Below are 19,224 nucleotides of genomic sequence, written 5' to 3'. Positions count from 1 at the left end.
ATAAAAATATGACTACATAATTTTTGTCGCAGGCGGTGTTAATTTTAAGAAAAGAATTGCATGAAGGACTTTAAAAAGATTTAGAAGATTAATGTATTCGGATTATTCCTGGCTATATAAATGACATACGAAAATCAATGAAATTCACCGATCCCTTGTTGACATGTTTTAAAACCAAATATTTGTTTCTATAGATTACACAGGCTTTTTAACGTGCATTTATGACCGACATTATCTAAATTTGAATTCATGTTGAAAATTTACAGACTTTAAATCCCAGAGATAGAGTCTTTACTTATTGACAAATGATTAATTTGTAATTAGGCATGCTGTCTTAACATGATTATGTTACAAACCCGTTAATGATTATATAATGGAAAATAAACCTGATTTCAGAGTACTGACAGACTGCAGGAAAATTGAAAGTTTGGACTATTAATTTCTGATACAATTACTTTGCATTAAGGAAAATATTAATTTAGCATAAGATGATAACTTCAGGACCGAGTGGGGTTGATAATAAATTCCTGAAGGAATTGGTTGAACAGCTTAACAATCTGGAGACAAAGTGATCCCTCGGAAGTATTAATCACAACAAATTAACAAGAGAATTGCAGACTCGGTTTGATTCTATATGACTGAATAAATTCTAATTTCACTTAGTTGCAATGATCTATATTCTTGTTTCTTCTTTTTTATTGTTTTTTTTCATCTTTTTATTCATTTACTGTGTATTTGTGTGAGTGTTTTTGTTTTTATTAACGTCCTTACCCATTTTCATTATGTTTTGTTCCCGGTTGAGTCAAATGTAACTTGCTTGTCTCTTTGTAATATACTTACAATAAAGCTGTAAATGAAGCTATATATTGTATTGTATTGTATAGAATTGTATTCTGAAGTTTTTTTATGTGTGACACAAGGGTCGTTTATCAAAACTTCAACAAAGTGACATGAGGAAGAACCGAGTTTATTCAGCTTAACTATTGTACGACGTTCCGAAGAGCCATTGCTATATTCCATTCAATTCAATATATTATTCGGCAAACACGCATCACGTTTCATCGCCATTGTAGCTTAATTGTTTACAATGGTTTAAAATTACAAATACAAAGGGAACACACGACATTTTGTTGAAATAGTCCAATAAACACTGAATACGAAATAAACAATAAGTTGTTATAATAAAATATCAGTATGAAATTTTTATTAAAAGAGTATATGGCACTGAAAAATGTCAGTATTTTAGTGAACTGTTCTATTTGTAATAGGGCGTTCTCTTTATTGCAACGGAAACAACAATAAAACATAAATTAATCGACATCTAATTGAAGAAGCATTTAATTTCGCAGTGAATAATTTACCTAATATGTCTAATTTTACAATTTTGTCTGATTATTTGCTCTTGAAAACGATAAAACTATCAACATAAACTTGTTAATTCACAGTTTGCTCAGTAATTAGTTTATATTGTCAAAGAGAGTGTTTTTGTTTCTCATTTAAATACTGTAATGTCTCGAAATAAAAAATCTAACTAAAGTCTTAATATCCGCTTAAGAATTAAATCATTTTAAACATGAGAAGAAGTACTTGATCATTTAAAGCAGGAACAGAAAATAAATAAAGAAAAAAACCTACGGTAATAATAATTTAATAATCTACGAACACAACTTAGATCAGGAACAGGAAAGGTGATTTTGGCTTACCTCGGGTGTTACAAACTTAAAGCAACAACAGCAGGGTTCAAAACCTCCATACCTGCTGATGCTTAGAGATGCATAAACTTAAGTTATTCGAAATTATTTGGTCGCCTTTTACGTTAACCGTCCTTGGCATGCTGATGCCTTCCTACCTCCCTTGGGCACCCCTCTAGACCACAAGTCGGGAACCCAGAAATATAGGAATAATCCCAAAACAAAAACTGGGGAACCTATGCACAAAAATTGAGTTAAAGTTAAGCACAAAAGGCGTGACTTATCGGTTGTGTTGATTAAATTGCCCCCTTGACACAAGGGGTCGATAATAATAGAATAATCTAAAACAATCTCGCCAATGCTATGCACAGTAAATGTATATTTAATGATGAGTGTATAACCCGTTAATATTTCGGAATTCCTATTAAGGAGAAAAGATTGAGATATTAGCTATTGATTAAACGATGTAAAATATTTTAATAGGAATTTCTTGTAATAAAAATGCCCGTTAAACGTATTTCCAAGTTTCTTGTGGCAGAGGTGGCAGACGACTATTATTCCCAAATAATTTTATAATTGTTTGTAGAAGTTCTTTGACACATCAAACTTTATTGGAGTTGGAAAATGCAGTAAAATATCGCATTTGGACAATCCTAGGCAATATAGTGCCAAGCTGAACACTTTTCTGATGGATTTATTATCTTATATTGTTTTTATTGTTCCATTATGTTTTATTTTTGTCATCGTAAATTGTAAAGATTTATGATAATCAAATCTGACCAAATGTTATGATATTTTTTTCTCTTGGATTACACGAAGTACTTTTCGGTCGTATATGTATGACATAAAACCTAAAGCAAATTTTCCAAGGACCCAATGAAAGAATCGTACACTTCATACACTATATATCCTTTGAATGGCTTAACTTAGTGATAAAATGTTGTGTTTTTTTTGTGTTTTTGGGGTTTTTTTTGCAATTAAGAAGAAAGAAAACAGATCAATAAAAATGAATCTACCGTTTATAATAACACGAATAGTCAAAAGGCTAATTTGCAATGGTTTGGATGAAACAATGAAATTGATTTTAGATAAAAGATATAAAAACACAAAAGCAGTGTCATTTGTCACTTTGTTATCGGGTCATTTAAATGTCAATGTTAAGGTTAAACAGCCTGAAAAAGTTATAGCCTTACAATTAGCGTTTAAGTGTCTTGTTATGTAAATGCAGCATCTTGAGAAAATCAAAAGGGACAGACGGATGAGACAGTAGTTAATATACACAGATTGAATTATAATACCTCTCTTTCGTTTCATCGATTCTCTTTTAGAAAACACAGCAATACAATAGCTGAAAAATATCAAAAGCGACAGATAAATATAAATAATCTTAACTATTTGTTTATTAATATAATGCAATATATGAAATTGTAATACTTGTAACATCGATTTTCATTGGATAAAGTGATATTTGTATTTTCTTCAAACATACCTGCTGCAAATTTATTAACTACATTTTTATATATAATACTAATAATAAAGCAATAATTTGTGCCGTTAAATAGATAAGTTTAAAGATCCTGCATGTTATGATCAAAGTGGTTAACCACTCTTAGTGAAATTATATATATGTACATAATTATGCAAAATGAAACAATTTTCAAACATCGAAGATAATGTAAAGTATGTACTGCAAATATTTGTGCACATTATATGTAATCATTTAAATATATGCATTCATTTTTTATTGAAAAATTTGGCTTAGGCTTTTTCGAAAATAAATTTCTAATTACCTCCCTTTATTTACATGAAGTGTTAAATTTTGTAATAAATTGATAAATATTGTTTTTTTTGGAACCTACAATATTGATAAATCTTAATTTGACATCGACCATTTGTACGAAAGAAATCATGTGGGAGAAGTATTCATTTACCTGCGGAATAAATAGTATTATTACAATATTAAAAAAAACATCTTAACATTTAAGAAGATATATTTGTGAAGGAAATAACTTACAAAAGTTGCTCTATTTTCCGTCTTTGTTACACATTTACAGTTGTTTTTGTCTTGTTTGTTTTTCTCTCCTTTTCAAAAAGACATCTACTAAAATAATTTTTTTCTTTATTCTTTAATTTCCTTATAACATCTACACTTAGTCTCAAATATTCGAAAAAATCTTTATTTGTGTACTAATGTAATGGATTGTAAATATTGCCACCAGTTGTTTATGTTTTATGTCACCAAAACGGATTACGATATCTCATGAAGCGACATTAAAAGGAATTAAATGTATGATGTAAAAAATAATAAAATAATATTAAAATCGAATTTACGAGAAAGTAATGCTTAATAACGGTATAAGAAGTAATGGGTTAAACCTATAAGTACTAGAAATGAATTTATTTCACCTTTAACGACCGAGTAAATTTTGGATTAAGTACATGACATTCCGTTTTTCAACAACACTTGTTTCCATAGAATTATTATACGACTGGTGGATATTTACTGATTTTCCCTAGGCCACACGAGTAATTTATCTTTCATTCGAAGTAAATTATATAAGTGAAAGGATATATTACGAAATGTAAACTTATTTTGACTGCATTGGTGCTACAATAAAATTATGGGTTCGAAAAAAAACCGTCAGATTTGTCATCTATAAATATCGCTTTATCTATAATAATAATCAATGTTGCATTCATTGTTGATCTTTGTTCTCAAGTTTAAACTCAAATAGATTTAATAATTTTAAAATGAACATATTTCCTCTTTGTCATCATTTCTACACATTGTCATCTTTTTCTTTGCGTTTTCTCTAATCCATATTTCAAACATACTAACAATGCTTGGTCATATCATCTCTTTGGAAAGTAATAGTCATACACATTCAACAATGATTAGATTCTAGATTGTTACTTGTAAACGGTAAAGCAATTTATGTCATTGAATTTCATTGATAAATTTATACATAATGTTTTTAAAAATTGTTGATGTTACTCAATAATGTTTTGTAACGAATCCGACAGAAGATACAACACATACCAAACCAAAGAAAAGAGTTTTATTCAGTAAGTTTCAGAAATCAGATAATTTACAGAACAGCATGACGTTTGAATATATATCAAACGCAAAAGAATGTTGAAACGGAACTTGTTTATTTATTTCCAGAACGGTTTGATGTTGTCATTACCTCTTTCGCTAGTGCCAATTAGCATTTGTATGATCATGATCGCGATGTTCTCTGACATTTGTAATTACGGAATTCCGAAACTTATGCATTGCAACGAGTCATAAATTATTGTCTAAATATACTATGACATTAAACGGCCAATTAAAAGAGAAATTCATCACCAATTAAACATAAAATAAACAAATGTATATATGTTTGCTTTTTGAAATAACATCTTAAGAAAGAGGGGATATTTGCATATATCAGCTATCAAAAAATCCTGCTTATAACTTTCACAAGTGGTATTAGCTATTAAATTAAATCATAAGAATATGCCTAAAACATATAAAGGAATACACTTTAGATAAATTAAATAATGCAAAACCACATTTTCAATTTTGTCGTTAAAGGCATATATAACGCTCATATCTAAATACATTATTTATAAGTTAAACATATATTTACTATCATTAAAAATACTTGAATTAGAAATTATGGTAGTTCAATTGCATTCTGTATTTATTTAACGTCTTTCTCGCTAAATAGTATTTACTTTTGAAAAAAAAATGATAAAGATAGGTAATGAGATAAGATCTGTAAAAACGTTTATGATTTAAATGTAACAAACCATCATGTCATATTATCATACAATCGAAAGTGAAATATACATAATGAGTTCTCTTTGCACGGCAATGTAACAATTTGCATCTATACTAACTTATATACACTTAAAGATTTTTGCTCGTTTACAAAATATTTAAAACAAAATATAATAATTATAACAACATGCAAAATTAGTATAACTAATCATTATTACTTAGAAATACGTCCCTTTTTCTACTGCCACATTTATCCACTACATTAAAAACAAGACAAATTACGCATAACGAGATTTCAACAAAAAGTTAAAACTGTACTTCATTACATTAGTTTCATTGAAGCGCCGAGTTATCATGTCTCTTTCATTATGTCATTTTCTATTCTTTAAGACTTGAAAGAAATAATATTAAAAGAGATTTCCTACCATCAGTTTTCATTAGATACTATTACGTAATATATATCTCAATCTTTCATGTTAAAATATTATGAAATTAGAACAGCATAATTATGCATGTAAAATGTTGGTATTTGCTATAACCTGCATTTATTATGCTAAAGATTTGAATGTTCTCAAGCACGTATATATAGTTATCATGATTTATTTGGAGTCATAAAAATGATAATTAACATAAAGAAAAAAAAACCGTTACAAGTAATGTATAAAATATTCTTTTCAACCATATATGCGTTGCGTAAAACCTATGAAGGAGACTTCAAAAGTAACAAATATTAATATTTACTTTATATCGCTTATAAGAAAACTGAAAGGTTTATAGTGGTACTTGTGCTTGAGCGATTGAAACAAGATACATTTTAAACGTTTTTGTTTTTAAACTTGCTCTGTTTTGTACCCAAACTAAACGCTTATTTCAATAAACATGAGAAATTAGTTTTGTTTGTTTACTACAAGATAAATTTGTATTTTTTGGCACTTTTTGGCACTTCTGTACATCACACATATTTTTATTGAACATGTTGAAATAGGTTAGCAAAATGAAACTAGATATGATTTAAAATGAAGCCGAGCATAATAAAAGACATATGTCTTCCTTTGAATGGAATATGCGAAATCCGAACGGATACGAATGTCTGCATCGGATAAATTTTATTGTATGGTTGCTTTCTTTAATACCATTGATGGAATCTATTCAGGTTTGGTCGTAAAATTCAGTACCGTGCTAGCCGTCTTTTAATTTTTTAGGATTCATAAGCGTTTGTAAAGTTATCAACATAAGAATAAACTGAATTTGTAGTGACCAAACAAAAAGGTGATAAAGGTTGTCAATGCAATTTCACGTTCGCCCAGATGGTAAGAACGCCTATCATTTAATAGCATGAAACGAAAAAAGTAAACAAGTATTTACTTTTGATTGATTGATTGATTTTTTGTCATAAAAATATTAATAAATTTATTTGTTTGTTCATTCTTTTATTTTTTTTTATTTATTTATTTATTTATTTATTTATTTGTTTAATGGTTAATTCGCATATTTTTTATCTGTGTCATTTATATAAATTACTATTGTTCAATTTATAAACGTTCATATTACATTGTCACAATGATAACAACTAATTAGAATCTTGCAATAAAAAAAACTGTTTGTGGTGTTCAAGATATTAAAAAACTGAAAACATTGAAGAATATTAAACATGTTTTGGCACATTGTCTGATTAATAGTCGATCAGAGAACAATAAAGTTTTTTGATTAGTTTTAAATTTCCTCAAGTATAATCTTTGAATAGCCCTTAAATAACAATTGTTTATCATTACGTCCCATGACAGGGAAATGGTAAATGGTTAATTAATCATTAACATAAACAATATTCCCGGCAATTAACTTGTCAGCGGAAATCTAAACAACGTTTAAGTCATATTTAAATTTAACACTGAATAGTTTTGTCTAGTGGCAACGAAATTATGAAGTATGTCTAAACCTCGTAAACCAAGTTTTCAAATGCTGTTTCAGTCTTCTTTTTCTGTATAAATAACATTCAATTTTACTTCCTAGAACAGCAGCTTATTTTCTAAGTCAGATTAAATATGACAGCTGGAACACTATGCACTGACAGAGAAATATCTTGGCAATGTTTAGCTGCACATGCCATAGATAAGCCTCACGTGCAGTTGCATTCATACCACTTTGAAGCTATTGTGTTTCAGAAAACTGTGACGATTGGACTTGACACTTAGGTGAATAGTTCATAGTTCTAGGAAGTTTTTCACAAAATTTGCACAATAATGAAATAATAGATATTTTAAGTTTAATAAAATTTATAATATTCACACGGGCAAGTTTTCAACCCTGAAATTCCTGCAACAAATACTTATCAATGGTTATTATATATACAATCAATGCTACGCATGTTTTTACTTTCTGTATTCCAAAGCACACTGTGCGATATAGTAAACTAAACATAAACACTCAAGCCTACTTGAAACCTTTAAATTATTAGAATCAACATTACGTTTTACTGCTGTATCAGCTCGATTTAATAATGTTTTAAATTAGTACAAAGTTAGAATATATATCAAAACGTAACATATGCTTATGCCATATGAATAAATTATTTGAAAGCTATTAATAAAAACAAAATGTGAAATGTAAAGTGGTGAAGAAAATGTTATCGAATATGATAGTACGGGAAGTGATAATGTCGCTTATTGTAGAACAGTAACTTCTATCAACTGGTGAAATTCTTCTTGGATTGAAATTAGTGCGTTTTTCAATTTGTTTGGCTACTGATAATAATATACTAAATGTGTTTGTCGCGCAAACTCAAAATTTTCATACTGTTTTAATAATGCATATGATTTTCCATTTATCTACAACGTCTTGACAGAAGTTAGGACTTTCTTTAGATTATACGAAAATAACTCAGATCACTAAGAAACTAATGTAAAATAATTGGACATTCTGATTTTTTGCTAATAAAGGATCGCCCTAAGACATGTGTAGTTCATTGTCAATTTCTGTTGGCTAGCACTCGTATTGTATTGTTAGCAGTATTTTAAACGTACAGGTCATATAGGGTTCATGGATAAGTATATTATTTATTATCCTTTTACTTGCATAATGTTTCAATTTAAAATTTTCAATACTTTCCTTGATTTTTAGTAATTAATTTGTATCACTGATATGACATCTGTAAAGCATGTTCAACGAAATGGTTATTTTGGCATGCTTACCAGCGTCGAATTAACAGAAATTAATGATAACGTTAATAACTTATCTCATAATAACAAAGATACGCTGCATCGTTTAAATAACAACTTGTAATACTATAACGTTTGTTTCGTAAAAGAGTTGAATCAAATGAAAAGAGACAAGTGTCTCTAGTCATCAGTTTATACCTTACAAATGTTCAACAATCCCATAATATAATAGTATCTACTTTAATACAGATTACAGTACACGTACGATTTTTCGAGTTGAATAAATGCTATAATAGAAAATTGTCTTTCCGGTGAAAAATAAAAAAAAGTTAACAAACATCAATTGTTAACGCCAAATTATAATACAATGATAGGAACAGATTAGCATACTATCTTAATGAGAACGTACTGACATTCAGTCACCTTTAAACAAATCAGTTCGTTTGGATAAATGACTTCCCTACAATAAACCGACATTACCGATATATATGCAACACATCAGTAAACATTTCTGTTTGATTTGTAGTTCGGTCTACTTGTTTCACTAACATGGTTTCCGGATTTGGTCAGAAATTGACTAAACTATAAATGTCGTGAAAAAAATGTTGTTCCGCCCTTACAATTAAGATGTTAACATTGCTTGTGTACATATTCACTGAATTAAAAAGAAAAAAGTAAAGCACGCCCCTTCGAAGAGTCAGTCTATTGTTCATGTTCTAGTTAAAGGTACTTAAATTTTTCTTTTCTATAAATATCACATTTGTTAAAATGACGATAACGTTTTATTTTCTTAAAAGGAAAACCATATAAATAACCGAAGTCTCTTACTAAATATTGTGAAAAAAAGCTTTATATTTTTGTAAATGCTGACTATGGCTGCATTTACAAAATGTATGCGTACATTTAAATGCTGTTTATTTTTAAAAATAAAAAGATATGTCGATACGAAAACTATTTAATGAATACATTTTCGTTGTTGTTGTTGTTGTTGTCGTCGTCGGGTATTATAGGTTCGTCAATGTGACACATTTCTACTATTCCATAAAAGCTGTCAATGGGCCCTCTTTAAGTAAAGCGCGTGCCTTGGTCGAGTTATCAACGATCAGATATGCATTATATTTGAGATTAATGCTATGTGAACTGCAACATTTCACAAATTGTCCGATTAAAGGTTTGAAATATAAAGTATACAATTTATCAACATTGTAATGCACGTATATGACAGGTGATTAAAATGAAATGTCTCATTATTTGAAACCTCTAGCGAACAAAGTGCATTCGTGTCAAAATACATTAATGTTGCGACAAGGATTTAAAGCCATCAGTCAAGAAATAAACATATCTGTTATTACACGTCAATAAACTATCTAAATGTTTCTTAATCTAAAGTTGCGAGATGGAAAAATGAAGCTAGAGTACGCAATAAATACATGACATTTCACATAAAACATTATGTTAGGTATAGAGCCTTGCATGAACACGTTTTGTTTTGTCAACAAAAATAACAAAAATATTTCTGAATGGTTATTGCATGAGATTTTGTTGTTGTGGCGTTAATAATACGATTACAGATTTTACAAATTAACAAGACAACAACTCTTCTGATAAGTGTTATATTGTCGTTGTTATCCGATATAAATTGTTTATATTAAAAGCAAACAATTTGAGAATAATAAAGAAATGCACATATTCGTTTTGTTAGCATTTATATTATCTTAAAAATAGATGCTACCGTTAACTGTTAGAAAAAAAAACACTCAATATTATTTGACGATCAATTCGCTTATGTTCTTATTTATCAAATTGAAAAGAGAGGCACACTTATTTTGATAAATACTTATTACCCACGCCTTTTAAGCAAAACAAAATTATCACAGAAGCACGTTTCTTCAAAGACAATCATTACTTACAAATTTATGTGTCTTAAATAACAAGAATCATTTAGAATATTTAATATTAAATTACTTCAAAAATATGTTTTATTCACATCATATTAAATATTATAAAATACTTTTATATGTATTTGCAGTTTAGATACATATTGCTTGTTCTTATAAAATTGCGGACATAGAACAGGGTCATAAAGTTTATAAGTAATGATAAGAATATCTACAATTAAGACGCTGGTGTAAGTAAACCTACCTTAAATAAAGACACCTTTGGTCCAGTCCCGATGCTGGTCTTAATTGTTTTTCATGTAGGGCTCATATATAAAGGAATATTACATTGATGTGCTGTTCTAGTTGTTTGTATCAAGCTGATTGTATAGAGATGTGTACATCATAATTCAGTCAACAGGAGCGATTAACCCAACCAGAACAGCTCATTCATCTAATATTCCTTTTGTTATACATGAACACCTTCAATTAAATGAGCAACAAACAATTTAGACGGAACAAATCAGTTATTTTATATTCCAATTGAAGACTGAGATATTGTTATGCTGTCATGGTACGCGACGTATTACACATGACGTCATGGAACGCGCAAATCTACCCGTTTTTTAAAATTATAAGCCAATATGGCAATATGGTTATCAATTTTATCAAAACAACACAATAAATACTAAAATTATGGAACCATTGTACATTTTAGTTTGAGCTTATTTGAATTTTATTACATGAGTCTCATTCTACTTATATTGATTATGTGACATGTTAGAAGATCTTAATATAAAAACAAACTTGGGTTTTTTTTCCACCGATGACATGTTCTAGATGTTAAACACAGACATATAAGAACCCCATTTACACATTTAGTACATGTCTATATATATGATGTAATACATGTACATGTATGCATGTACCTCAGGCTAGCAGATGAATACAAAGTTTGTAATACGGATGTTCGGTGTTTTCCCAGCCGGAAACGACTGGAGGCAAATTGTATGTATATAATAAAAGGAATAGACATGAGCAAGGCAAAGTCCAAGAAAAGACATTTATCTGATCACTTAATAACAGACTGTTATTCCAAACAATGATACGAACAACGTGAATTTGACAGTTATATTATGCGATAAAAACTCGTTTTTATGGCGAGATTGTCAACTAGGAGGTAATTAATTATTGATGTAAACACATTTAACCTAACTACACCAAAAATTACCGTTTATTCAACATTTCTTTTCATTTCTATGTTCATTTTACCATCTGATGGTGTGTTGATTTTTGAAAGAAATCACTGATGTCTTAATGTAGCCTAAGCCATATATGTAGCTATTGTTCCAGAATGATTTGAGCTGCCAAATCTGCTACTACGGATATGTGATTTGTAGATCCTGTTTTTCCTTTGTTTGAAACGCAACATAAGTGCAAGTTCATTTCTAAAATACGCACCAGTGATACTGTATAAAAAGAAATTTACGCAATAGTTCATATAAAACACTGTTCTTGTAACATGTAACACTCCCCTCCAGTAGTCAATGTCTTTGTGATTGAAGTTATAGGCATCCATGCTCAGAAATCTCGAAGACATAAAATTTTTGAACCAGACTGCCGAATAAGGAAGGTTGAACGCAATAAAGAAGAATGAAATAGCTAACAGTATAAGCGTAAACTCAAGTCGTATCTTAGTTGTTTCCGCAAAAAGTTCACTATGGCGATGATTTCTTAAGAACAAAGTTCTCATAATCATTATGTTAAGTATTGTTATGACGATAAAAGGAACAAGTGTTATAAGTAAAGCAAAAATTGAATCCAACACAAATGACTCAAAACTGTACATTGGATTTGAACTGCAAGTGATTCGTCCTCTCGCTATGTACTCGCTGCTAAGAATAGGTTTGTATAACACCAGAATACTGCCAATGATCAACATTCCTATTAAGATCTTTTTAGACTTTCCTTTGAAAGATTTAAGTGGGTAACAAACACCTGTAAACCGTTCGATGGTGAATACAACAATTATCCAAGTTGACATTACACGAGATATGTAAGACAAAAACAAGAAAACTTGACATGGTCCGTCTCTATTCAAAACGTTTAATAATATTTCAGCATCCGGATTAATATGGACAAGACCTCTTCGTAACCATTCAATAAACACATAGAAGGTCAGGGTACAAATATCAGCTGCCGATAACGCCGCCAGATAAGAACTTGCAGACATTTTGCGCATGTTCTTTGATGTGAATACAGCCAGCGATAATCCGTTTCCTATAAGGCCGATAACTAGTATAAATGGTGTGAAGTATGAGAATAAATTTAATCCAATTATATAAACAGATGGTTTCTGATATTCAAAGTTGCTTGGTAAATCGAAATCTAAGAAATCATCAAAAGCCGGTGTACTGCAGTTTGAAAGCCTTGATTCAGAAGAACTGTTTGAATTATTCAATGGCATGGAATCATCTAATATACAAGGCGGCAGTGAATTCATTTTGTTGAGCTGTCATGAGAAAAAGAAAACAGGATTTAAAATATCGCAATGACAATCACTCACAATATATGATAAACGATTAAATGTGTAATAATGTTCCTTAACGTGACACTGCTTTTAGTATTATTCAAAATGTTATTATACTCAACAAAATTATATAAAAATTAGTTATATGTGTACATGTACATGTATAAGAAAGTTGTGTAAACAGCTTCATTTATTCATGTTCACTGTTTGTCTGTTAACTAATGCATGTCAAACTAGAAGTTTCATAACATAACACATTCTCAAATCAGTCATAATATCTTTAAAACGTACGTTTCCCTCATTTGGAAAACTACATCACATTTTCACTGTGTTTATATTAAAAAAATACATGTCTAAAATGTCACAACAAATAATGAAAATGTATATCATTTTTAGGCAATATCTAAAAAAAAAATGTTTCATCAGTATTAAAGTAGATCAATCCACAATGGAAGGCGTTAGGTAGTACAAAAAATAAGTATGTAAAATGTATTTGTATATATATGATACTTATATATAACAACGAAACAATATATTCACAAGTGTGAGATACACGATTCTATATATTATTATCTATATATACCAGGTAATAACTTATTTTAGAACAACATATCATTCTTCATCATATAAATATTCTTACTTAATTACTTATAAGAACTCTATAAACATTTTTATCGCATGAAATATTTTATATAGATATCCAAATGATGCATTTCCACTGTTTTGTCAATATTTGAAATAATTATCGAAAATATGCCATTTGTAAATCATTCCAATTTAATTCTTTGGTTGTTATTCTTAAATATATTGCGTGTACTTGTGCTGTTAAATATATTTTAAAATCGCATTCTACATTATTTGTATGGCTGAAATATACTTACATAACTATGGAAAAATGACGAATTGAATAAATCGTCCATTTCATGCCATTTAACTAAATTGTTTAAAGGACAGCAAATTGCTAACGTATCATCAACAACTGTTAGTAATCTGTTCACCCCTGATTACAAAAATAACCATGTGCCACTTTCTTCTTCCAAATTATGTAAAATACCTGAAATAAAAATAATGCTGTCGGATTTCATATTTACGATAATCATATTTTTTATAAGCTGTTATGTTACAAAACGAATGGTATCTACCGAAAATAGTTAAAACTTGAAAACATGACACCCTGCAATTTTTATTTATCTTCTTTTTTCATATACTCGAGCCGCTTTTGAGACGCTTTAAAAACGGCATTGCAGTGTCGAGCATACATTTAGACGTGACGTCATTTGCACTATAATTATATAAATATTAGAGTTATATTATTGGCGTGTGAAACTGCTTTTATTTTTATTTCAAACAGTCAATATTGTTGGTATGGGATAAAAAGATAATTATATTCGCTTAATAGGCGAAATAGTGAATTTATTGAAACCGATGAATATTGTTCACCTTGTTCATTAGATTCAGTATTGAACCTACACTCATTCAATATCCGCTATATCGTCTGCTTATTTTTCGGACACTCACTTATTGAAAATTGATATTAATTAGTCATAATGTATTTCTTATTTCACATAATATATTGCGACGACACACATCAAGATCTAATTTGACGTATGGCATTAATGCAGAGCATTTTGACATAAATTTCCGTTCTGTATATTAACAATGTCATGTTAATATATCCCAATGCAATTTAATAAAATAGTTACTTTCAATTATAAATCAAACATGACAACAGTAATTTATAGAAGTGCTAACCATAGTATGCGTATGAGGCTGTAATTAATTCTTGACGTTTACAATGGGCACATATTTTTCCCGCTTATAACCAGATTTACGTCGCGACAATATTATAATGCCCTTACATGTACCCATTTATACTTGAGTGAAGCGAAGCGCCCGATTCAGATTTTTATCTTGCACAGAAATTTAACTATCCTTTATAGGACCCCTATGAGATAGTTCAATTAAACTTGGTATATTGCCAGCTTTTATAAACATCTCGCATAGGATTGTTATGGGGCCCCCTTGAAGCAAGGACAATGTCTCGTTTACTAAAAATTGAGATTAAATGATTAACATAACACAGAATACACAATACATATTTCTTATAAATATGTAAATTGCTCAATTAATTTACAAACATTTCAATGAAGCAAAGCAAAGTTTGTTAGCATTATTAAAAAAAATTAGCAACGGTTTTTTATTAAAAAGCAAAAAAGACTTATTTATGGAACAATATATGAAAAGAATTTAATGTTGTAGAATTATTGACAATTTCGCGCAAAACGGAATCGTGTCCATGTTTTGTTTCCTTTTGGATTTAATTGATATATCGTTGCATGATATAAAATCTACATTTGACAAATGTATTGATAGTAATTATTTATAAACGTTATTTTTATCAAATCATTCAAGTACATGATTAATAATTATAAAGAAATAATGTTATTAAAATCTACTATTTCATATGATAATTAAAGTCTATAAAAACAATTCCGTAATGATAAATCTTTTCTTGACATCGTATGTTAAAGATAATTATTTTTCTTTCCATTCAAATTTACTTTGTTTAACTTTAATGAGGACTTTGAGTTTTATAAGTTATTCGCTCATGTTTAATGCGGGATTTATATTCTTTCTGAAGTGTATAATTTATCAATACCCTCAGGAGCTGCAAATGACTATTGCTGGTAAAGTGTCCATCACATTTGTCTTGATAAAAAACAACAAACAGTGAATTTGTGTATTTTATATGAAAATGTTTATGTTCCCAGTAGTAACCTTTTCTTATAAACTGATACGCATTTGTATACAAAGCTTGTTCAATTAAAATAGTATTCAAAACTCTTTAGTAAATGCATGCCTATTTCTTATTATATTATTTCTTTTGTTTTTGTTCCGCACAATCTTTATGTTACTAGTGAGAATTTAAGTTCATATCATGTGATGTTATTTACTTTTTAGTTAACATATAATATATAAACAACCATGTTGAAGAATTACGATCAACGTAATTACTTACAATATTAATGTAGATTGTAAATTACAAATTTTCATTTGATTGGCATAAAAAGAAGCGCACACTTCATATATTCTTTAATTCATGTGTATCTGATTTAAAAACATTGTTATCATTTATTCACTTTTTATTATTTTCAATTGTTTAAGCATCTGTTGGCAATTTGTTTTATCTTGGCATGCATTTAAAAACAAAACGAAAAGAAGATATAATTATCATATCAATTTCTAAATTAATAAAACTTTAAATTAAAAAAAAAAATAGATGGCGAAGATGAAGATTATAGAAAAAAATACGAGCATTAAACAAATACATTTAAGAAAACGTTGTCTTTTCATGTGTCTTCCTGTTAAATAGTGAAACAATTAAAATTTATTTAAATAATTTCCAAATTCACTTTTATCTTAAAACTTTATGTTCTGAATCAATAAGGAAGAACAACAGCCGAATATATATTTAAAAAAAAGCATAATCTGCATTTATAATGATCGCTGTATAAATTACACTAAAATAATGCCTGTGAGTTGAGTAAAATATCATCCATAATTCAACTACATTGTTACCTTAAATTATGTAATTCCAATTTTCACAGTAAATTGTGTTAGAATTTTATTCCCCCTTATTGCTTTATTCCCATTATTTCACAATAGGCAACATGCATATTACAGACTCCCTTACGCCAATGCGATATAGACTGTTCAGCAGAACTATTTGAAAAGTCTCAGAAGAGAATTGCGCTGTTGTAAAAGTGAATGTATCGGAAACTCTCAAATCCAAAGCTGTTATGTGTATTTACATAGTGAAATGAATACGTTACGGAAGAATGATAAAAGTAAAAGTTCCTTTGGAAAAAGCATGAAACAATTTGTATAAAACAATAAAACAATGTTTTTCTTAGTTATCTATTTCTTGTTATATTAAAAAAATCTTCATATCTTAAAAACAGTTAATTATCTTATGGTTTAAAATTACTTTTTTAATATTCATTTCTAACTTTGTATATTCCTCTTACCGGACCTCTTAACAATTGTTTAGCAACGACAGTTAATTTTATTTTAGTTCTGTTCATTTCTCTAAAAGTCTAGCATACAAAACGACAAGTTGATTTGAGATAAGATAACACATTATATCTTGAAGTCCAACTGTGGCTAGAACAATATAAAGGTAGTAAAGTATGTTATTATACAGACGTGAGTTCGTATAAACAACCTGAGAATATGCTAGTCTGTGATCTCAATATATTGACGTTTGATCAGCAATCAAAGACTCTTACTAGCATCTTAGTTATTATGTTTAATTTCTTTACAGTCAACCTATTTCTAGCCTTTGTATAATGATTTAAACATTTACGTGCTTCACATATAACTTTTACAGTGAACGCATACTTGTTTCATCATTAAGTCATAATAATTTTGTCAATTCCTGAACGATAATGAAATGATTAAATGATAACATTAGCTATACCATTCTCTAACAGTTATGTCCTGGGTGGACATTTTGTCATTTTAAAAAAAGAAAATCCAAAGAATACAAAATATTCAAAAGATTCCAGCATCCCTCAACGCAATGATCAAGCAAATAGCTGAACGCTTACAAAATTTGTTCAGCCTGTTCATTACAAATCATGGGAAACGCAATACCTTTTACGCCCTCTAGCAGCGTTTAACGGCATTTTCAATCATCAACCCGAACAAAGTCGGAGTCAGTACATCTGACCAGAATAATGATAAAACAGTTCTTTCTTTTTTCACTAAAATCATAGATAAACACGTAAATCACTAGAAGGAAGGTTCTCAAGTTTAATTGTTCACCACGTTATTTCATACAAAAGTCTTTATAAATAGGTCATTTTATTCTATATCATTACTTGGGAAATAGTAAAATCATTGTTTTGACCTTTCTACATACGTGGCAAATGTAATGATGGAATGAAAGCTTATGCTAAATAAACAAACGTGCACACTTTATATTTTCATTTAATCACAGATACATCATTATCCCTTCTTTGTCCATTCGAACATTTTATTCTTAATCAATATTAAATAACTTTATGCAATCAAAAAAAATAAAGATATAATATACTTATGTCTCTCAGCGTAGTATAAAACAAACACTAATATAGCTTTTCACGACTTTTTTTTATCTATTATCATCGACCAATAAATAGATCTAAATGTTCCCTTAAATGATACAAAATTAATCAATGGATCGGTTTTAATCTTTATTTCAATTAAAGAAATATGAAGAAATAAATTTTAAATTGATCCCCTATTATAAATAAGTATATTATCTGAAAGTATTGTTTTAGAACGGCTAGATCTTATTCAAATGTAAATGCACGATTTGCAAAGATATTTTTCATTATAAAAAAAAGCCTTTACACTTTGTAACTTTTTGTCCGTGACTTTATATACCTTTTATAATATTACCAAGCACGGAAACGCTAAATTATTACCTATAATACTTCCATTATAGTTTTTTATTCACCTTCAACTACCCTAGATCTAATTCATCTCTTAACAGAACAGGTTCAGGAATAATAGATAAAAAGTGAAAATGATTTTTAAGCATACCATTGAAATTTACTGCTTTAAACCAATTTGCTTCTCAATATTATATAGTTGTATCGAAAACAATCTCGTGGAAAACCGTTATTATCTAATATAACATGTATAATGATCTATGAATAGTTGGGTGGTATTTGTAATTAAAAAACACAACTCCAATACAGTCCAGACAATGGTTTATTTATTAGATATGAAGTTTCTGTTCTACTTGCGTGATACTTCTTGCTATATTGCCACAGTATATTATGAATATTTTGACTTTGCTACTGCCTAAGTATGATCACTTTTAATGAAATCCACAATATTATTTTAAATTAACGGTTGCTACATTTCAATAACTTTTGGAGTATTCTGTCAGTCTAAACAGTAGTCGTATATCAGTGAAAATATAACAGAAGGCAATTCAAGACGTCTCTAAATAAAAAGAACAACAACTGTCATCAGAAGATATCATCTCGTGTTACGATTGACATGCGATTTATTCCCACAATGTCTACCAGACCTTACATCATATGTTTCATTCCATTACTGTCGTAACCAAAAACATTAAGAATATCTGTCAGTAAACAAATGCGTGCAGTATTTCAGTTCGCATTCGCGCAGTGATAAATAATGTCTCGTT

General features: G+C 29.0%; 1 protein-coding gene across 1 annotated transcript; it reads right to left on the bottom strand.

Moving 5' to 3' along the window:
* Positions 1–11,538: 11,538 nt before the first annotated feature.
* On the bottom strand, positions 11,539–16,740 carry LOC132716019 (G-protein coupled estrogen receptor 1-like). The gene is made up of 3 exons (XM_060699155.1): positions 16,599–16,740; positions 13,901–14,073; positions 11,539–13,001 (listed from the first exon to the last, which is right to left on the bottom strand). The coding sequence occupies exons 2-3, from the start codon at positions 13,937–13,939 to the stop codon at positions 11,814–11,816; spliced, it is 1,227 nt and encodes a 408-aa protein (XP_060555138.1). The 5' UTR covers positions 13,940–14,073; positions 16,599–16,740; the 3' UTR covers positions 11,539–11,813.
* Positions 16,741–19,224: the final 2,484 nt, after the last annotated feature.

The sequence above is a fragment of the Ruditapes philippinarum genome, unplaced genomic scaffold, assembly GCF_026571515.1.
Source record: "Ruditapes philippinarum isolate M1 unplaced genomic scaffold, ASM2657151v2 ctg50_1_1_1_1, whole genome shotgun sequence".
NCBI classification, from domain to species: domain Eukaryota; kingdom Metazoa; phylum Mollusca; class Bivalvia; order Venerida; family Veneridae; genus Ruditapes; species Ruditapes philippinarum.
The sequence above is the reverse complement of the archived record's forward strand: the minus strand, read 5'-3'. Positions and strand labels throughout refer to the sequence as shown.